General features: G+C 34.2%; 2 protein-coding genes across 5 annotated transcripts in view; both read left to right on the forward strand.

Annotated features, from left to right (window-relative positions):
• The window catches only part of LOC140747938 (neural-cadherin), a 422,123-nt gene that overhangs the window by 378,364 nt on the left and 20,266 nt on the right, over positions 1-23,493 (forward strand). For all 4 annotated transcript variants that reach the window (XM_073080592.1, XM_073080591.1, XM_073080594.1 and 1 more), the window contains exon 14: positions 17,746-17,861. In XM_073080592.1, the coding sequence (XP_072936693.1) occupies positions 17,746-17,861 (116 nt within the window). The remainder of the gene's footprint in view (positions 1-17,745; positions 17,862-23,493) is intronic.
• Positions 1-23,493, forward strand: part of Dnaaf6 (dynein axonemal assembly factor 6) — a 299,460-nt gene that overhangs the window by 194,596 nt on the left and 81,371 nt on the right. The window lies entirely within an intron of this gene.

A 23,493-nucleotide genomic window follows, 5' to 3' on the forward strand; every position in this document is an offset into this window, starting at 1 on the left:
CCAGTTTTTGCGCTTGATTTATTTCAATACGGGTTTTTCCTGCCCACATGCAATGAATACGTAACCTGTGTATACCTTGTGTGAAGCCTTAAAAGGGTCTCAGATATTCATAAGTCGGAAACTATAGACCTTCATTTAAATAATACAACGTTTGTATTTTGTAGCTCGCAACTGACTTTATTTACATTGAATGAATATCTATTTTGAGTGAGAAGGGTTGACGATAGTGGATAGATGTAGGTTAGTAGTCTACACACACCTGAGAACATTATATATAGAAGTCTCTCGCTTACAGATGATGTCCATGAAAACCTATGTCAAATAAACGTAAACAGAATATAAGATCAGCTAGGGGTTCCTCGTTACACTTCAGTAAATTGGATAGTTCGAACACCTCTTGGGTCAATTACGTATCATTTACAAACTTTGGCATGAGAACGCAACTTTTTGGAGTAGAAATTGATATCATGGTGGTTATTCAACGTTGCATAAAAATGTGTGTCACAAAACCTTGTTGTTCGAATTAACATATTTTTTTGTTAACAACCTTGGAATATTTTCAGCTGTTTATGAGGATCAAATTTGTGGCGGGCATTTCATAAATTTTAAACGAGAGATTCTCTGATAGGCCATATTTCCTGGAGATGGGACGGGGGGTAAATTACAAGAAAGCCTCAGCCCTCTGCCTCGGTTGGAAGTATTTGGAGGGCTATTAAAAGTCCGCCACGAGAGCTTTGGAGATTAACACGAAAATCCTTGGATTACTCGCATTATAAACTTCAGCAATGACACGCTTGTATTTAAATAAACAAGCGGACCGTTACCCTAAAATTTCGAGTTGTTAATCACTTATAGATCAGATAAGGCGGTAATTTAATTTGTTTAGTTGTGTAAGGGTATATTTTCATTACAATTATTTTTTAATTATTTTATGTTAATAGGACTCTATTTAATTGCTGGTGAGTAACAATATAGCGGAAAACTATATAATAAGAAAAAAGAATCTAATAATTCTTTAGAGAATAAGATGTCATAGAATGGATTGTCAGAAAAAAATAAAGAATGGAGTTGTTATTGAATCGTTTATTATATAAAATAGTCTTTCAGGAATAATGAGCCTACAATTGTTGCAATTATTATTATATATTTTTGCAAGCTTATCCTCTCTGTTTTATCCAGGTACGCCCGCGTAAAATAGTTTTAAATTATTTTAATACTTTACAAATATAGCGTATTTTATTTTTATTGGGATTTTTATCTTTAGGGTATGGCTTCGTAGATGAATTGGAACTGAAAATTCATTTGGTTTATTAATGTGTTAGTATTCGTAAAATTAGGTTGATTATATCTTTGATATCCGGATAATTCAATTTCTTTTATTATTATGTCCCACTTATAAAAGCTTTCGTTTACCTCAAACCCCTAATAAATTCCGCATGACTTTTTACTAGAGCCGAAGGTTGTTCGGTTCGATGCGCCCGTGACAGGTAAACGAACGAAAAGTTGGACAGCGGCAGGAAATGAAACAACGGTAGGTAAGACTTCTTTATTTTTCAACGCAATTAAACAAAAATACTGGCCCAGTCCTAATTTCAGTTTATTATTTTAAATCATGCTTTTAACAGAAATGTTTTACTCTTTTCACTCTTGTGTACTTGAAGTTGCAAATGCTTGTTCATGTTAATTGATGTTAAGTGGTGGCCTCTCGTAGACGTGAAATTCTAATGAGAAGTCTAAGTATTAGTTATTCTTATAAATAAAGCATTACTACGTACTATAAGGAAGAACGAAATCCGACGGTAATACCATCGCGTCATTACCTTTTTCTTTGTTATGCTTTTCTTCGTTTTCCGAACTTATTAACAACAAGACAACTTGTTATTATTTGCCTTAACTACCTGCAGTGTTGTATATGTTGAAGGAAAGTTCTGCATATTAAAGACAACTTCTTATTATCTTTATCTCTACTACTTCCAGAGATTTTATACGTGAAAAGGAAAAAGGTTTTTGTCCTTCGTTTTCATTATGATTTATGATGATCTTAGAATATCGGCATCAACTCCGATATCTCACGTTGGACTCAAATTTAGGAGAGTATGTTCAGTATCGGAGTATACTGTAGGTAGAGGCGCTAAGGCTATACGTATTCCCTCATGCATAATGTATAGAGCGTCTCCGGCAGTGCCATCTGATCGCCCGATAACACGACCCTTGTTTACACAGGACTTGCTAATCCTGTCTTCCGATTTTAACAAGATTTGAGCGATGTTCCGATACTCTCCAGATTGTGATAACTCCAGTAGTCTGTGAATACAAGCGACACTTATCCAAGATATCTAACCACTACTTACTGTGTAACAAGTTGTAAACAAGACGCCGTATTGGATTTTTCGGGTGTTTGTTGTATCATATCGTCTTTTACGAGTATATGATCATAGGAGCACTCTATTGTTCTCCGACGCAATTCTGTCGGTTAGTTTATAACGTCGTTCCGAAAGTTGTTTTTATTATGTTTGACGCGTTATCGGTTTTGGGGCCTTTATTTCGAGTTAGACAGCTTTTAGTTGGAAATACGAGGTCGCTTGAAGTCAAAACGATTACCAATTCGAGCTCCTTACCACGTTCACAAATTGAAATCTGGAACCGAACTGCGGATACAAAGCTTTTGCTAACCGTTTCAATTCGCCAAAGTAACCGTCCTGGCTAACGAGCGTTGTCGAGTGCACAAATCGCATCTAGTGGTCAAGAGCGACATATAAACGTACTGTGATAGTACTACATGAAAATCTAGTTTGCTCTTCGTTTTTATAGGGCATGTTGAATGAGAACGAGGATACCCGAGGCTATTATCGAATACTTAAAATAAACCCAGAGGAACTTTCATTTATAGCAAGGAAATAGTAGATGTCTCGTACTATGTTGAAACCTACATATATATGCGGCGGAGTCGATTTTCCCAAAAGACCCTTAACTATATAATGGAATAGAACCTAATTGACCGGACATGAGGAGATAAAGTGTCATCCACAGATTATTACCAATTTGTAAAATGTATATCGAACGTCAGTTAATCTGAAATAGTGTCAGTGTGAAGCGAGAAAAAAGTTTTTGTATAAAAATCTAGAAAATGTAATCTCTTTGATTTCTCAAGATTGTCTATTTTCTGGCTTCTATTTGTAACCTCGAGGAGCCAAATGTCTCCTACAATTTATAAGATAAATTACAATGATAGTGTTTGTAAGCTCAATAATTATGATTTATATGGTTAGGTTAAGTTATTCAAATTAGTTCACATAATTGTGTTGTGACTTATTTCAGGCTTAGGAACACTGAGGCATAATGAATATATTACGAGGTTTCATGATTACATTCTGATGAGTTCCGAAGTGCTAAGTCCTAGCAGTAATTACTATTATGTGAAATCTTATGAACGTACTGTATTATTACTATAGAATCATTATTACAATTCGGTCATTTTGAAGGTTTTGCATTCAATTCTTTGAAAGGGAGACTTCTTACCACTTTGTATAAATCCTGTACATTACTCGTAATATTTATATTTTGAAATATAAATAATATTTTTAGCACAAATAATAAAACAAGGAAATCTTTTATATGCCGTATGAACTTAAACTCGTTGTTATTACTGTATTCCAGTATTTGGTACAATAAACTTTTATCCTTAATCCTTACAGATATACGAATTAATGGTAAATTAATGACTAAGTGTTATTAATAACATTTACTCAGCTAATAAGTTACGTTACTAAAACTTTTAAGAGCGGTATGTTAATTAGTCTAAATTAAATTTAAAATTTACCTTTACCTTTTTTTCACAATAACTGTGTGTGGTTTATATTAATTACAGCTTGACAAGAGTAATAGTCGTGTAGTTATTTCGTCCGCAAATACTCATTTCCATTGTATCAACACTTTCAACAAATAGATTGAACATCTGTGCTCGCAAATTTGAATGTAACATGCATATTTTAATCAACTTTTAAAATGGTTAAAGTAATTCATGTTTGCAAATATTTATATATTATAGTAATAGATATACAATAAAATAAAATGAACTATCAATATCAGTAATGTAATATGTACATTATTTTTTTAATAAAAAGATGAAAAGCAATAACATACCTACTATTGCTATACCCATTTTTTTAAATCTTCTAATGATTGAAATTCAGGGCGTTTTTCCTATCATGCGTGTAATGCATGTATATATGAAACGACATGACAAAATTAGAACGCATGCTTTAAGACAAGAGCCCCAAGGGAGCTTTTCCTGTCGCGCATGTTTACGCACACACGCGTGTCCCTATCATTTCATACGCACGAATAATAAATTAATGATATTTTTTAAGACTTCCGATACATTTGACGGATTTAGGTCAAAGGTCTTCCTTCTTTAATATTACCGTAAATCCCACAAGGTTACAAAAATACGCTAAAACCGGATAACGAACAGTAGGGCAGAGTGACGGGCCTTTCTCCGTAAATCTCCTCATACAGAGGGAAGGCTAATGGGCTATTAGTTACTGTTAGTTTGTATGAGGATTGGACTAAGGACGAGATCAAAGTCAAACCGAATAACCAATCAAATGTAATACTTTTCAGAAATAACGACGCTTGATCAAACTAAAATAACAAACGTACGGAAAAATATTTTTTATCGCTTACCAAAACAGTTCGGGTCTTAATTTTATATCAAAGCGAAGAACAATAACAATAATAGAATAATAGATAGAATTGCGAGATACGAAAATTATACTCGAGAATAATATGATTTCAAAATTTTTCAACTCATCTTGCAAACGTTTCTTTTGATTGGATAATTTTATCTCGCTTATGCTTACTTAAGGCTTTATTCGAATGAAGGGTAATTAATTTACTGCATAATGGATAAGGCTTCATTTTTCTTTATAATGAACCCCTTTTAGCGAGTTATTAATTTGTATGGGTGTTAATATTTTCAATAGGTACAAAATTCTGTTTGAGTTCTCATTTTTATTATTTACTTTATGTTGATTTTAATTGTATCAATGAATTGAAAATATCTTTTAAGCAAGTAGATTTTATTTCGCTTTAACAAAATTAAATTCGTTTGCGTTGTATTCATTATCTTTTAATAGGCACCTTTCATAGGCTATATGAATATCTTGCCATTGTAATAAATTTAAAATATTTTTTATACTTATAAAAAATGACGGAGTATTTTAGGGAAAAAAAAATGTTACTACTATTATTTTAGAATTAAAAACTATCTACTACAACTAACTACAAGAAGCTATCTTGTAATTTTGCTATTTGCACTGTACCAAAATATAAAAAAGCTTTTTTTGCCTATACCTCGACCAGCTTCTATCTCAATCATTTATCTGCACAGGATAATCTTAGAGAGCAAAACGATTTTGACGGGGCTGTGAAAAGTTAACTCCTGTGTAAAAATTTCACGTTGCAAAGAAAAACCGTACATAGGCGCATAGTCGTACTAGCGAACCCTTGCGAAATTTTGTAGGTCATATTTTTCACACGGATACGTTTGGAAATCGTGATGTGCAGGTTCACTGACTTTACTTTTTAACAATTTCTACATTAATGTTCTACACTTGAATTTCGTTCGTCTTACTATAGACATATAAACAGATCAATATATGAACACCCAAAGTCGGAAAGTAATCTAAATTCTGATCAGTATAAGGACCGGTGCGCTACGCAGGTATCTACATAACTAGGTATTTGTAATTCTTCTGTTATATTGCATGAATATATACATTGCCTTAACAGCTTATCATATATTCACCTGGCTCAGATTCATACATTTTACGGTAAATCATTCTCATAGCTCATTAATAATGTAGTAAGATACCGGGAAATACGATAAAGAATATAAGCTTCATACAATTCTGCGAAGCGCAAAAAGCAATCTGTTTCTTTTCTTTATGTACAAAGTAAGATAAACTCATAAGTAGGGAAGCCGCAAGATGATTACAATGTCACATCAAGTAACCGCCCGAGATGAGAAACATTGGGTACAAACTGAGACATTGAAACGCAAATAAGAACGGTATGCTATTCCCTTATTTCCCCATTGCCCATGAATTTTGAATGCGAACTGAGGCGATCCTAAATTTGTCCGGATGGGTCGCCACTGTCGCCAGACGCGGTAATCGCAGGCAAGTTAACTAACCGTGGCAGGCGACCGCTCGCGTCCGCATCGCTCCAATACTCTCGTAATGAACTCGAGACAATCTTTTATTGTCTGTTTGGACTTGGATAAATTGTGATAGATGAATCTCCGACTCTTTCAGATTCAAGGCGAACTCTATTCGTCTTCCAATTTATATCGTGAGGATTCACTAAGGCAGCGCCCTCATTTGTTAGCGTCGTATTGTCTTGCTCAATAGTTTCCCAAATACAGATACGTTACGGATACGACAATCATGATCACATTGGCATGTGCCGGAAACTAAAGTGGAAATTGAGCCGTTGTTCTATAGACTACATATTACACATAATACACTACCGTACACGTAACTATGGAAATGAAATAGACTGTATAGTGTATATTATTAACAGGGTTCTACTATTAATTATAAAGATAAAGGGTTTTAAGTATAGAGTTACCAATATTATTACGAAATTGAGTTCTCATGAAATGTGCCGCTATGTTTAAAATGAAACTCGATCAGTAATAAATGTAAAATTTGACATTTCAGTAACAATAAATAATAAATAATTATATCATAGAAGAACCAAATATGCGCTACGTAAATAAAATAAAATATTCCAAGTAAGAGAATCATCTAAAAGCATGAAAATTAATAAAGCCGAATTTTGATAATCCCCTATTTTTGCCAATAAATGCGCAAACTTGCGTACTATAATGAGAACACTGTTTACTCAAATAGGGATAAACAATCATTACAAACGACTAGAATTTACGAATTTACCGACGTAATTATTGTCAGCACTTTATTATCAATTTAACCTCCCAACATACGTCCGCTTTTGATATTAAATTGGCGAAGCTGAATATATATGGAAATGATATTTAATAACATTGTAATGCTAAATAAGAAATGCTAAAATATTTTATTGTGACAGTATAATAAACGTTTGACAACAACGATAAAAGCTACTGAGAAAAGTAATTCACAGCAGAACCTTACAGCGCGCGATTGCAAATTAATAATTCGCGTATTTGCTTTACTTTTCTTTATTTTACCTTATTCTTTCCTGGTATCCATGATTTCTGAGTAAATTTCTGACATTTTATAAATCGAAATAACTCTTCGTTATGAATCGAAATAAGAATTATCCAATTCACTGAACCCCAAAATTGTAAAACAGAATTAACTCTTTGTTATTTTTAATTATGATCATAAAACAAGTGTTATCGTCATATTAATTACAATTTTTTCGTTTGAACAATTAATCAATGATGTTTACTGTATAATAATGAGTCAATGCATTGACTTTTCCATTTCGTACGTATAAATAACAAGGTCCCGGGAGACAGGATAAGGTCGCTCATCATCAACGTTTCGGCACTGGCGCTTATAGCGGGGCTCTGCGCGAACTAAAGCCGTTTAAGCCCGTCAAATGACTCCCCTGTTCCAGAATCAGTCCACCAAAATTCCCCAGGAGACCCAAACCTTTATTTTTTGTCTCACTTTGTCCGTCGTTGACGTATTATTGTGTGACAATAATCTGCGTCATGACCATCAGGGAATAGTGATTCCCAGCGCCGCAGATACCAGAAAACATTTTTGCATTTCACACATTTATATACTCGTAATCCCGTATTACCATAACATATTATTCGCTGTTTAACTAACGCTAGCAAGTTTGCGATTAAATTAAACATTGAGCTTGCAGGGATCTGGGGATTAGTAGATTTGAGGTTTGCCGCTTTAAGCTCAGTTTTAGCATCAAAATATAATAATTCATGGTTGTTAAAGGTTTAGTTATCCTTTATAAACCGCATTTCATCTTCCGTATCCAAATACATGACCGATATATTTAGGCTCTTATGGGCTATACCATTAGTTATGCTTGTGGATTTTGCAAAGCAATTTAATCAACCAATGCAAACCTCTCGAGGTATTCAATTCTATCTTTTTCATAAAATCGCAATGTACATTGCCATAATTCTATATTTTGTGTTTTTTAAATAATTTATATTATAATTAATTACCTACTTGTATTATTCAAATAATACACTTAACAAATATGATATATTACCCGTTAATTGAAGGAATACCAACGATTGACCTTGTTGGATAGCAAAGTTACTTGGAAACGACCTTAAATAATAATTGAAAGCGACATTTTATACTGTTAGGAGTGATAAATTGTTTTAATCAAATCACTAAAACGGATGTACAGACCCGGCTGAGGGGAGGACCAGAGCTGAGAAGTGGCGTTGCAAATAGACGCCGCGAGCCCGTGATTTACAGCGGGGACCACCGCTCCTGCATTATTGAATACTCCGTTCAATGAAAGAAAAATCGTATATTTTGACATGTCTGCGGCTTAATTTATGACTTCCATTCATCCATTTGACAAATGGCAATTAAATCGGTTAGTGATATTCCATTTCTCTTGCTATATTCGACTTCTCGTGCTTTTCAATCTTGCCAGCGTTTTTATCTTGCTTACTCTTTGTCATGGCAATCTTGCCATAATGGCGGTCGTAATAGCCTAGGCGCTAGAAAGACAAATGAATTGTTTGACTGCTCTCTGAAAATTAATTCCAGTTCTTTTGAAGCAGCGGGAGGGAAGTATTAATTAAATATTATAGTCTGCTTGAATTTATGGATGCTTCATTCAGATTCATTAATGGTACATTGCGTTGTCGTCTTTGACTGTACTCTGGAATACGTTTGTGTAATTCATTACACTTTGTTTAACTTAATGTGTGATTATATTGATTCTTCATTGCGACAAGACCTGTTCTCAGAATATTTACATTCTGGGAATTCGCGTCTCTCCTCGTCTTACCGTGAAATAGGTTTCCGTTCGTATTTATCGATACTCTTGTCAATTATTACGGAGTAGGCAACGAAAGAGCTAAGTCGATGCTTTGTTTTTAGCTCTAATCGCTTTCGTTCCACACTCAATGGTCGGTGACCTCTAATTAATCTTGATAATTGGATAGTCAAGATAGTCCCATTCTATTCATTTGCCACGATTACTAGTGAATACTTCATGCATATTACCGTTGAACTCACCTTCACAACTGATAAATTTTGATAAATAATTTTCAAATTGACTAACAAAAGATCCTGTGAAACGTAACTACCGGTATTTGCTACTACGTGTGATTTTTATAGTGCACAAATGCTATTACATTGAGTATGTTAAAATCAAAGTAAGTAATCATCATTGTCTAAACAAAAATACTAAAAAATATATTACGTAATATCATAAATTTCCTCATTGGCGAAATGCTCAATTTCATGTTGTCATTAAAATTTCTACAAAGTTTTAATTGGCTCAGGCCGCATTGAGGAATTCTACTCGTACTGAAAGTAACAAACTATTTGTGTGAAACATACCTTATTTTAAAAATGTTTATTTTATATCTGGATATAAGTTATGTAAGGAAACCACTCAGTATATATTTTGAGACCAGTTTACTAAATTACTAATAGCTAATGAAGACATATCTAATGATGACATACATATCCATATTAGTAGGTACATACATAATTATGTGTACGGTATTAATTCGAGACACAATCATTGCTATTAATTGCTTGTTATTATTATGCAATTATAACAACAACCAATTATGTGCATTGTATTGAAATAATATTTAGTGTATAGTTTGGTAAATCACAGAGTTCGGGAAAAATGTTAAAAAGTTTAGTCGGTACCTAACATGTACACACATAGGTCTTACTCTAAAACCATTTTATATGTGCGAGAGAGTATATGCAGTCCGACATTTGAAGCGACGTTAAGCTCCACGGAAAACATTTATAATAACCCTATATGAATAACCCGACACAACATGCGGTAGAACGTTTAGTTACGATAGCGGTTTCATAGTAATATGTAATCCAGGGAGGCGAAGGGAGTTCTTCTTTATAGGCCAATTAGTCTGAGAATACGGCTGGCGTTCATTACCAGGCGTGGCTCCGATTAGGGAGCTGGCACATATACCTATGCCATTATATATATAGGTATGTGTAGAGAGAAAACATAGACTTTTGACGCAAAGTCTACCCTAATCGCGCGCACGTATTCAATTACCTACTCCTAATTATATTAACTTTATTACGCATCATTACAGCTTCTGCCTTGCTACGCGGTTATTATTAACTGGAATAAACGCTCATTATAACCGTTACAACGAACATTGTTCCCATAGAATACAAGCTAACAACTTATTATTACAATATAGAAAATTATGTTATCCATTATCAGCAGTATGATTTCAGAAATAATTACCGAAATGAGAAGACGCTTTTCTCTCTTATTTGTTTCAAAACGGAAATGAATTCCGGTAGGTCCTTGGAAGAACATTAAATCAGCATCGAGCACCTCCATTGTACGTGAAATATTAAAAAATGCTGGTAACATTTTCAGCGCTTTCGTTGATTTTATGAACGCAATATTTTGGGTTGAAACTTGCAACGCGATTCTTATAAAATCGTATTAAAAAATAAAGTGTTGAATGTATTCCCTATTATGGACTCTTGACCGCCTTAGACAAATTATATGATGATATTAAACAAGGTATCAATACTAAACTTTATATTTTATAGGTAGAACACGATATCAAAACGAATAAGTTATTGTTTTGGTATTTGGTGATAAAACTAGATAGGTATAACCGCTGAACCCAAGAGAATTACGGCGGTATTCTAACAATAGTAAATGATAGCATCATTCTGTTATCATTTAGTAACCCACAACTATAATAGAAATTCCACAGCAATACCGAAGTTTCGAAGCATAAATCAAATTGCAAGTTAATTGCAAACACACATGTAACCTACATTTGAAATTTCAGTGTTGGTGAAATAACACTGACTTGCAAATGAGGATAAGCGTTCTCCGTGGTTATGGCAATGTAGACATTTAAAGTTAAAAAATCCTAGAATCGAATGCAAATTGCTAAATGCTATTGTTCTTACTGTAATTCAGAAATACAGAAAGAACCTACTTTTCGAGCGTACTACTTTCCCTGCCATCGCATAATGTGTATTTTATCGTAAATATATTATAGTGCTCTCCATATATTTTGTTAGAAATAGTAAAGTCGGAGTATATACCCCACAACGTGCTCTTACAGCCGTAATGAGATAACACGTCAGCCAACTACCGTCTACCGACTCGGACAAAAATACTGCCAGAGATTACGACCTCGGCCAAACGAAAGTAATCTGACAATCATGAACCGTACCCTTCAAACTTGCGAGTCCTATCTACAAACCCTGGCCATTACCAGTAATGGGATTCCAATTACTATTTAGGCAAGATAAACGGAAAACGTGCGGTCGGGCGATCGGAGCGCCTCGAGTCACATACGAAGTTTAAAGTTTATGCTTACTTTACCTTTACTAAACATCCCTTCTTCATTTACAAAGTCGAAATTCAAACATATCCAATATCCCCCTATTGTCCGCACATTTGAAAATTAACTCCAGAAAATCAATCCATGCAGTTGATTTCTGTCAATAACCAAAATGTTATAATGAAATTGGCAATTTCATTTGGGAGATAGTTTCTGTTTTGTACCCGAGTGCAATTAAGGTTTATGTTATTTGCGCCTGTCTTTGTATGTTTGTCATCATATTTTTAATTTCATTTAATTTAATCGATATCAATTTAATACTTAAGGATTGAGTATCTCTGAATATTACACAGAGATAGACAACGTCGAGTATCTAACCAAGTTATATTGCCAATGGTCCTCTCGATGTCAGCCGTCTAATGAGAGGTCATTAAATGGACCGCTAGTGGCAATCTTGATGAATATTTGTTTAATGATACCTACCTATTTATGTTGCTTCAGAGTGTTGATTAAGTAGTGAATTGCGTTCCTAAAGTAAATTGCAATAAAGTTGTTAAATCTTAGTAGAGCAGTTATATGGCTCAAGCTTTTTTCACAGTCGTGTTGGTCAATAATTACCCGTCCGGATTGAAGCAATAAGATAAAGTTTGCTCCAAAATGTCATCTTGAAGATGTATGATTAATGTTGACACTTTCATTTTAAATCTATATATATATAAGAGATTTCCACGTATATAGTCACTCATCACGATATCTCTGGAACCATTAGAGCTAAAGACTTGAAATTTGGTAGGAATATTCTTTTCACCGAGTAGAGGTCAGCTAAGAACGGATTTTTTGATATTCCACCGTTAAGGGGGTTAAATGGGGGTTGGAAGTTAATATGAAAGTCCGTCAGTTTTAAAGCAAACTAGATGAAAATTGGTATTTAGCTTTCTGATTTAAAGTAATAAAAATCTAATCTAAGGGTTTTTCCAAAATCAACCCTAAAGGTGGTTAAATAGGGGTTGACAGGTTATTTTAAATTTTGCCATTTTGGAAGCCAGCACTATGAAAGTTAGCCATTGCTTTGCTGGTTAGATATAAAATAACTTTAGTTCTACCGTTTTTGGAAAATCAACCCCTATGTGGGTTAAATAAGGGTTGTAAGTTTGTATAGAATTCCCCCAGTTTTGATGTAAACGCTATCAAAATCGGTATTTAGGTTTTCGATTAAAAATAATTACATACCTATTTCACCATTTTTGGAAAATCAACCCTTAAGTTGGTAAAATAAGGGTTAACAGCTTATTTTAAAATTTGCCAATTTGAAAGCCAGCACTATGTAAGTTAGCCATTGGCTCACTGGTTAGATACAGTGGAACTATAATTCTACCGTTTAGAAAATGAACCCTCATTTGGGTTAAATAAGGGTTGTAAGTTTGTATGAGAGTCCCCCAGTTTTGATGTAAACTGTATACAAATCGGTATCTGGGTTTCGATAGAAAATAATTAATCATCTATTTCATTGTTTTTGGAAAATCATCCCTTAAGTTCGTTAAATGGGGGTTGGAATTTTATTTCAAACTCCGTTAATTCGGAAGCAAGGACTATAAAAACTTGCATTTGGCTTCCTGTTGGAAATAATAGAACTTTTTTAACACCATTTATGGAAAATCTATCCTCAAGAGGGTAAAATAGGGGTTGTAAGTTTGTATGAAAGTCCACCAGTTTTGAAGTAAACTGTATAAAAATCGGTATTTGGGTTTTCAATAGAAAATAATTAAACACTTATTTCATTTTTTTTTGGAAAATCATCCCTTAAGGTCGTTAATTGGGGGTTGGAATTTTATTCCAAACTCCGTTAATTCGGAAGCAAGGACTATAAAAACTTGCATTTGGTTTTCCTGTTAGAAATAATAGAACTTTTTAACACCATTTATGGAAAATCTACCCTCAAGAGGGTAAAAAAGGGGATGTAAGTTTGTATGAAAGTCCTCCAGTTTTAATGTAAACTGTATAAAAATCGGTATTTGGGTTTTCGATAGAAAATAATTAAACACCTATACCATTATTTTTGGAAAATCATCCCTTAAGGTCGTTAAATGGGGGTTGGAATTTTATTTCAAACTCCGTTAATGCGGGAGCGACCACTATGAAAAATTATCATTACAATCAATGAAGCATCTGAGTCACAGTTTTTTTTAGATTTTTAGATCAACCCTTAAGACTGCTATAGAAGGGTGTATGCATTATGCCTTTCTGTTTACACATCTGTTTCAGCATTTTAGCAACTCAACAATCAACCACCATTAGGGTACTATTTTTTTTTATACTATAGAAGTAGAAGACGAGCATGCAGTCCACCTGATGGTAAGTGGCTACTGCCGCCCATGGACATCTGTAATCAACCCCAGATAGGATTAGATATTCCTACCTGAGGTCAGCCACAGATGCGCCGCTACCCCTGAGGACTAAGTTGGAACGCCTCGGAAAAGTCTGTCTCCCTTACCACACCCTTAAAAACGGAACACAGCAGCGCCTAACACTGCTGTTATTAGGTAGAAATAGGTGTGGCGGTGGTGCCGCCGGAGTCGAACCACAAATGGTTCTACCACCTTTAGAAACCTATAAGTAAAGGAAGATTCTTTAAAAACCGTTGTTGAAGTTACTTCCTTTGGCGTGTCTGGAAAAAGAACAGAGTGCAGAGAGGTTTAGTGTAGGGTGAAATTCCACGGGCCATCGTAACATATATTTTTAACATGGGAATGTATTACGCGTGTTGAAGTGCACATCGAAGGTTTTTTAGGGTTCCGTACATAAAGGATAAAAACGGAACTCTATTACTAAGACTTCACTGTCTGTCCGTCTGTCCGTGTGTCACAGGGCTCTATCTCTGAAACCGTAATAGATAGACATTTGAAATTCTTACAGAGGATGCATAACGGTGGCCGCTATAACAACAAATACTAAAAATAAAAAAGTTGAAAACAAAAAGGGGTCCCCATACAACAAACTGCTATTCGATATATTTCCAACTAACTTTTAAACCGTTAGAGGTAGACAGTTGAAATTTTCACAAAATGTGTAAATAAAAATTTTAGTTGTACGGAATGCTCAAGGTGCGGGTTGGACTTGCACTTGGTAAATTAATTATTAGTAACGCGCAGACCCGCGGGCCGCAAGGAAAAGTCGCGGGCCATACACCACCCGTGGGTGTCGGCTTGCCGACCGCAGGTGTTGAATTAGCTTTCAGAAATTTGATGATAAAGTATTTATTGATACATATGTACATAGGAATGTTTTTGAAATTCTACTAAGGAGGTAAAAGAAGTGTTATATGTATATATACGGGAATCTTTTAGGTTCGAAGTTAGAAACGTAAAATTTCAGATAACGTCTATTCAGACGAATACACGACAACGTGGACGGGTGCAAATTTCATATATGATAATGCGTAATTTTGGTATACTGATTAGGTACATCGCAACTACTTTGGACACACTGCGTGCCAACATTTTGTCCTGCCGTGGGGTATGGTTGTGGTTATGCGTGGATTAGTGATGGTTATGTGATAGACACATAGACCTTGGATTAAAATTTTGGGCTAGAACAGGGCTACAGTATCCCCTGCCTGTCGTACGAGACTAAAGGGGGACTTCAGGATTTGCGGGCAGCAAGAATGGGAGCTCTAACCGCCCAGCCAGCTACCCTGGAAAGAACCACTGTATGTAAGGCCACATATAACATGGACGGTTCCTATAGAATAGAGTAAATAATAATTATTGTATCCTACATGAAACTTATATTTTAAAGAAAGTTTCATTACAGTCCACTAATTAGAATTTTAGTGTATGTTTCTGAAGAAAGCTTGACCAATTTAGTTACACAGTGAAGAAAAAAAGCTTTTATTAATTAAATATTAATGCTATTTTATCGTTAAAATTGTTAAAGGTACAAATTTACGATTACAGTTACGAGTATTTGTCTGTTATATCATATTTTTTTTACGCGGGCGAAGCCGCGGGGTTCTGCTAGTCTAAATATATAAATGTACCATTCTTCTCCTTAACAGTGATCTTTATGATACGTATAAATTTTCCGAGCGCATGTTCGAAGCTTTGCAGCTCTCAATTTACTTTTTATTCACACCCATTTTCTGAAGCAAGTGACGGATGTTAAAGGAGGTAGTGCAATATTTCAAATGTCCTTGGGTGGCCAAGCGTTAAGTTTTAGCTTTAAAAGGTTTATTATACGGCACGTTTTTCAAATTATTTATACTGCACGCCCTGAATTAAACGGTGGAAGTGAAGTTTTTCACTTACCTTAATAACCCTATAAGTTAGTGTGAATGAATAAATGTTTTAACATAAATGTAATTTTATGTTTCTTATAATGTATGGGTGCCTTTTATTGCCGTCTGGTTATTATCACTATTAGTTTTCTGAATTCTCGTCGTATTTTTCTTTAACCAGGTTTGGCACGAAGAACGTCCCCAAGCTTGTTTCCCAGCCAGGCACATATGTAAATGATTAATTAAGATTATTTATTCTCAGTATGTGTGTTTGTATTCTCGTCTAAGTGTATCTTAGTCACCTCACGGGAAATTCTGATGAAGGGATGTCTGTTGGAGACTTAACAGCACATTTGTAAATAAAATAAAATGAGATTTTTAATAACACAATAACAGATAGAAATGATAATAATAATAAAACACAATAATATTTAAACACCTGAATATTTTTTCATTACCTGGTATTAGTTATATATATTTAATCGATAGATACTTGCACAATTTAAACAAAGATTTAATTAAATAGCATGATAAAAAACATACTCAACAAATATTTTTTTTTTACCTATGTTTGATGCAGGTAAAAGCCTAATAGTTTTTTTTTAATTGGAAAATGTCTTTGAACGTCATTAAAATATTTAATAAAACATTTGCTTTACCCACGTCTAAACTTTTTGGAGCTTCTTTTATTCTTCTATGAAAAAACTACGTAATAGATATCTTTCTCCAGAATAATTGTCAACTGAGCGTTTTCGCTAAATCATTTTGTGCTTTAATGAGGCAAAAAATAAAACTCAGCTGTCTAATGTCTGCATTATTAAAATATTAGTTTCTGTTCTTGACTTTGTGAACGACATATCTATGTAGCTCTAAGTCATAATATCATTGTTACGACTGTTCGATAGACAGTGGTTGATATGACATGTTCTGTTTTAAAACAACTTAATGTAGAAAGTACGGGCTAGGCACCACCGTCATATCTGTCATATCTATTTCTTCCTTATAACAGCAGTCTTAAGATCTTGTGAATTTCGGTTTGAAGGGTGTGGTCAGAAACACATACTCGTACTTATCAGAGTCATTCCAACTTATAGTCTTCAGGGTAACAACGCAAAGCGTATTTTTTCTTGACAAAAAGCAAATAATACCACCGACGTCTATATTTATTTATTTTAGATCACTATTAGATTACATATGCTATTGGATAGCAATTGCTTGTCTAACATCTCTTTGAGTGGAACTAAACCATCTAGAATAATGCCTGTACACAATCCACTGAATGAAGCGGCGTGGTCGATACGTTCGCCCTGAATATAGTTGAGTGCAAAGCTGTTTAGTAAATTACTGTTCACTGCAACCATATCTTTAGTGGGATCTTACGAATAGTGTTATTTGTGACTAGCACGACGCCAGAACCAAAATGTCCGTTGTCTTTATACCGCTAGAAGGCCTCCGGTAAAGTTGAAGTATTTACAACGTATTTTAAAGCCAGAATGGAATGTGTAATGTGACTTCTTATTAACTAAGGCAAGGCAACGGCAATGTCATTTTTACTAAAGAATACTTAATATTTTTGGCGGACAGTATTATAGGTATGTCCTTATATCTTTATTGCTTAGACGATAGTGACGTCAATTATAATTATTGTACCTATTGTGTATTCTTACACCAAATGGATAATTTTTATTCAAGACATACTTATTAGAAATACTTAATTGTTAACACGAATACAGTTAATGTTTAAAATTAGACGTTTTCGTGGCTTTGCTTGAAGGCCTACAACCGAGGCAATATTTCTGACTTATAAGGGCATTGTTGAACGCTTATACCAATTTTATAGGTTATAAATATACAATTTTATCGTATATCAATATTCGCATCTACTTATCGTATATTTTCCAGTAAGAAATCTTCATGTATGTCTCGTTTGTTGCAGCGTCGCGTATTCGATACGAGATCACGAGCGGGAACATAGGTGGCGCCTTCGCGGTGAAGAACATGACGGGAGCCATCTACGTGGCTGGGGCACTCGATTACGAAACCAGGAAACGGGTAAGTTATATTTAAAATTAACACACTTTTTTAATTTTTCTTCGTAATAGGTAATACTTAATTTCGTAAAGTACCAACAAAATTACGACACCATTCCGAATTTAAACCATATGTTGATTGTGTGTTACCTACTATATTTTACAGAAAAAACACCGGTTTTCTTAAACAACGATTTATATATATTATGATATTATTTATCTAAAAAATTAGTTCATGTGAACAATCATAGCCCAGACAAATATACAACAATTCCATAATAAGGTTTTTAAAAATTGTACCTCGAAAAGGTAAATTTCTTATTTAAAATAACGCGTACATGATAATCCAGTAAAATGAGCAATTAAAGTAGTATCCTTCTTTGTATATAATTTAAAATCGATATTAAAACTATAATTTTAAACAACCTAATTACAGTTATCATACTTAAATTATAATTATATTTCATTAATATGTAGGTACTATAACATCTATATAATACATAAATATAATTCATTTATTTTCAGCAGGTGAATCATTGTCATTAGTTTAATTTAAATCAGGTACTTTAATTAATATAAACCTGTATAAAATGTTAAAAGAATAACAGTATATTTGAGTAATTATTTATTACGACTTCAAAGAATTGCTTGGTAATACAAATTAATTATGAAACAAAAGGACATATTTGGTTTCATATTCATACAAATTAATGCATAATATTAATGGTCTATTATTTTTATTTATTAAATATACGTAACATAAATCATACAATAGGCATATTTATATTCTTGAAATCTTTAAAGTGAAACTCAGTAATTACTTATAGAGTTATATTAGCAATTCCAAAAGCTAAAAATATTTTATACTCAAATGCAACCCGATATTAATTTTGAGACTAATATTATGTAGGTAGTTTAACTAAACTATAATAAAATATCGTCTAAACCAGAGTCACGCGAGAAATTTACGACCTTTCTAGGAGCTTTAGCAAAATTACAGCCTGATTATGTTACACTAGAAGCACAATTTTAGTATGAAAATCCTAAGCTTGCAATATCGCGACTCAAACGCGGTAAAAGCAAATTTATTTTTTATGGGCTCCTTACTTTCAAAAATCCCGGCGTTACATAAAATATTATGTTTGAATAATGACACTTACATCATGCGACTAAGAGGTCGTATCCTTTTTGTTATCAATTCGCGTTTAAGTTAGCGGTGACCGGTATTTATCGTCTCAGAGTCGTAAATTCACACGTCTCTACTTATTTTTCTAATCATTATTATGATGCTGAAGACCCACATTGAGATAAGTGTTTATATCTTAAGTTGAGACACTTTTTATGGTCTATTACTGAGCACGCGTCTCTACCATCAATTAGGGCTCAACTAGTCCTGTTTTTATTCTAACATTTATGTTATGAATACAAACAAATACAACTTGATTGACAATTTTGAATTGGAGATTTAGAATTAACTGCTTTTGGGAAATCCAAATATTTGCCTGTTGTAACTATACCAAAACCTTACAATCCGTGTTATCTATCTCTCGGTACAGGCTAATTTAGTAACTGCACCAACTTTCACATAAACCTTCAGGATTATGGAGAGAGATAAGAGAGAGGATTTCTAGTGACCTCAGCCCGAAAATGTAACGTGCAAGGACATCGCTGACACCACGGGCTTGTGTGAGAACGGGAACTGAATATGGAATCCAGCTAGTATTTTATATAAGTATATGAAAGTAACAAGAAGGAAGTGATCATTGTAACTCGTTGTCCGGCTCCGGTCGCAGTATTTTGCCGGAATGTGTCAAGGACGGAGGTCGGCTCTTTACAAATTACTACTGCCATAGTTAAGATCCTTGTCTACTAAGTTGCTTCGTAAGGAGATTCGGAATAGTTGACTGGGACGTTTTAACTTATTAACTACGTAAGCGAATTACTAAGGCCTATGCCGAATCGCTAAATTGATGGCTGTTTGGCAAATAAGTATAAAAATAATAATGTGTAAAGTGTCGTACCAAACTTAATGAGCTGGTCTATGCGGCTACAGCTTAGTCACCAACGCTTGGCAGATTTTTTTACTATCCGAGCAACCTACCCCAGGTTGCTCGAATAGTATAAAAATATGGTTTTCCCATCAAGCTAATCCAAAAATTACGAATTTCGAATTTACAGAACATAATAAAACTTGATAAATCTATTGTATAAAACTTTTGCAATTCGTATTATCACCGTAAATTTAATTGTAAAGTACCTACGGCTGTGGTTCTATTCCCGAGCTGATTTGGAATGAGGGCAAATCACACAAATTGAACGTAGCGCTATCCGGGACAAGCCACGTGCTGGCTATAAGACAAAACGCCCCGTTTTCGACCAGTGCAAATAATTTACTTTGTGTCCCCGAGCGCACGCGACCACACGGGAACTGCATCTGATATGTTGGAACGCGTTTTACTGAACATTAACTTACCACATTTTCTGTAGTAAAATGTTTTAAAGGAAGAAGGAATATAAGAGATTTTTATACAATATAAATTATGGTAATCTCATGACTGACTGTTTTATGGCCTTCCGAAGCTTATTGATAACTTGAGCCGGTTGAAAAGCCGGCCTTTAACCGAACTGAGTTGATGCGAATGATATCGTTAACCTTGACATCGCAAAGCTTTTTCTAACTGACGTTGAACGATTCCGAGAAGATATGGGTAGGCGATTATTGAGTACTTTATCATATGACCTGCTGAGTGAAACGATGGTCATCGGCGTTCAATTTCTTGTCGATATCAAAGTTGATTTCGATACTCAAGTCGATATTTAAGTTTTTACCTGCGTGACTTCATGTCACCTAAAAAAGATAAAGTGAAAATATTACATCATCGTCAACCCATTACTGTTCCATTGCTCAGCACGGGTCTCCTTTCAACGGTAGCAGTTCAGACCTTAGTTAATTATGATTGCGACATTTTACATAATTTGTGATATTTGCACGGTATAACGATTTTAAGACCCGCGTGGTGGAGCGGTCAACGTACCGGTCTGACGCGCAGAGGGTCTCGGGTTCGATCCCCGGCCGGTCAGAAATCTAAACGATGAATTGTCTATGTGTGTCCATAGCACCCACGATACAGGGAATCCTAGTGTGGGGCTGTGAATGTAGAAAGTGTTTAAAAAAAAAAAAAAGACTAACCCTTAGAACATAACCGTGGCCCTAACAACGAGAACAGACTCTTTAATTTAACCTTCATTTTCAATTACTAATTAATATCAATTGTATCCGTAAATGTGCCTTTGCCTTTGTGTTATCATAATAATTGGCAAAAATATTCAATAATAGGTACTGGGAAAATTATTTTGTCTTCATAGTAGTGTTGTAATTAAACTCAAGGTGATTCGGATTAAAATACGATTAATAGCCCTTTGAAGATAATTTCGCGTAAAATTAAACGCTCTTCACGTTAAAACAAAGTGGGTTCCTCCCGTTGGCTATAGCCGCAATATCTTCAGGGTTGGCAGATGTCATCTTTAGCCCTTGATCAATTGGGATTATTTCATTCGTTCGTACACTGTAAATTGAAATGGAAATGTTTATCAAAAGCAAGTCGTTTGGAAAAGGAAAATTTAGCTTAATTTGATTGATGAGTTTATGTCTAACATCAAACATAGTGGATGTTTGAAATATCTGTAAGTACTTATTGTAAGCAAATTATGATGCTTTCTATACTCATAGTCCCACATTGGCATTTCTTCTGTCATGGTCGCCATGAACACGAATACACAAATACGAGTACGTAGAATCCAAACAGAAATCTAACTTAATAATTAAGATATCGAACTCGGAACCGTACGTGTTCCTAACAAACGCAAAGATAGACCTATTTGACTTTTTTCGGATAAAAGCAGCAAAATATTTTTTATTCATGTGCGAATTCCCACAAGTAAAGAAAACGGGCTAATATCGTAGAGCTCGGACGCCAGCCGGGGTTAGTATTAATGTGGGCACCCGCATTTCTATGCTAATTTGACGGCCCTAAGAATTACAAGAGACGCGATGTCTGAGTTCTTTGTTTGTCGGGGAAGCCTTACCGAACTTTTCACGAGATAAATAATTTAATCTCTATACCGACTTTACAAATCATCGAAGATTTGATTGCTATTATGTTTTACATTTTCGCAGAACTTATGTAGTAACCGGGTATTTTTGACAAGGCCACCTGTCCTTATTGGCGTTAGTAATCTCCAATTTTGTGTTGAAAATAAGAATTCAATTTTCCGTAACTTAACTCAGGAATTACTGTATTAGTACGGCTAAGTGGTTAGAGTAGCTGTAAGCCTGGTTCCATAAAACAATTGAAATTTACACAGTTCAAAACAGTACGCACACATAGTAACAGTTAAGTTTAGTTTTAAAACAGTAAGCAGTACTATTTTAACAGTTTAAACCAGTTGAACAGTTGAATATTGAAAGTTTTAATACTAAAATGTACTACATTTCAGATACTTTGACAATTTAAAAGATTAACTTACTGTTTAAATTGAACTGGTCACAGAAAGGGCTAAATAAATAAATGAGTTTTCAATTCATTTTATATATCCCTTTAAAAAAGCAAGGTTGATTTTTCATCTCAGACTTTTATATTAACTTGCTTCGTTTATATGTCTATTTAGTTTTTAATTTGTCATCCATTTTTGCTATTGCAGACTTTTTATCTATGTAAGAATACAATAACAAAGAACCGATTAAAGGAAAAATAGAAGTAATATCAATCAAAACTGGTATTTGAAAAACCTACGTATTTGTTGCCGTGTACTGAAATAATATAGAAAGTAAAATATGGTAAGGTCGCCTCAGTTGAACATTAAATAAAAATAATCCAAAACTATATTTGATTACATAAGACTTGATTAGCCCGACATGTTCCTGTGATTACGAAGGGTCTGCTCTATTTTTACTACCTTTATATTCTTGCAATATAAACGTAGGAATAGTAGGTCGTATTAACGCTCGGTTTCTTTGATGTAAAAGTATGAAAATGATATAGCGGTTTTTGTGATTCATCCTGCTGAATAAGCCGTATAGACGGTATTAGTATAACTCTCCAGGTAGACTTAACGGCAAATATTCTAGGTCGCGGTAATACATTCGAGCTCCTCTACTTTACGGAGCTTATAGTGATGGGCGAATAAAAAATGTACCGATATTTTCGAGTATCGAGGCAATCATATAACACAAGTTAAATATTTGAATTTTGAAATTGGAAATATGTAAGAAATATAAAACGAAATTTTTTTTTTCGTACTATCTCCATTCTCCATACATCAACATTTATTGATATAGAAATCTTAATTTTACAAATTCATCTACAATTAGAAGATTGTTAATGTATTTTAAACTTTGATTTAATTAAAATATATAATATTATCTTGTGTGATTTAGGGATTTTAACTGCAACCCTTCTTTATGTCCCAATGCTGAGCACAGTACTCTCCTCACAACTTTTAAAAAATGCCCAAATATGATGTAGTAGGTACATATATACTATATAGGATTGTTCTTGCTAAGGGATAAAATTGTTCGCTGGTTGTGTTAGCTCAACGTAGACCTAGACAAATACCTACTATAGGTCGCAATAATATTACGTTTAAGCTCTACT

This window comes from Epargyreus clarus, unplaced genomic scaffold, assembly GCF_041222505.1.
Source record: "Epargyreus clarus isolate Ecla_fem2 unplaced genomic scaffold, WU_Ecla_fem_2.2 ptg000015l, whole genome shotgun sequence".
NCBI classification, from domain to species: Eukaryota; Metazoa; Arthropoda; class Insecta; order Lepidoptera; family Hesperiidae; genus Epargyreus; species Epargyreus clarus.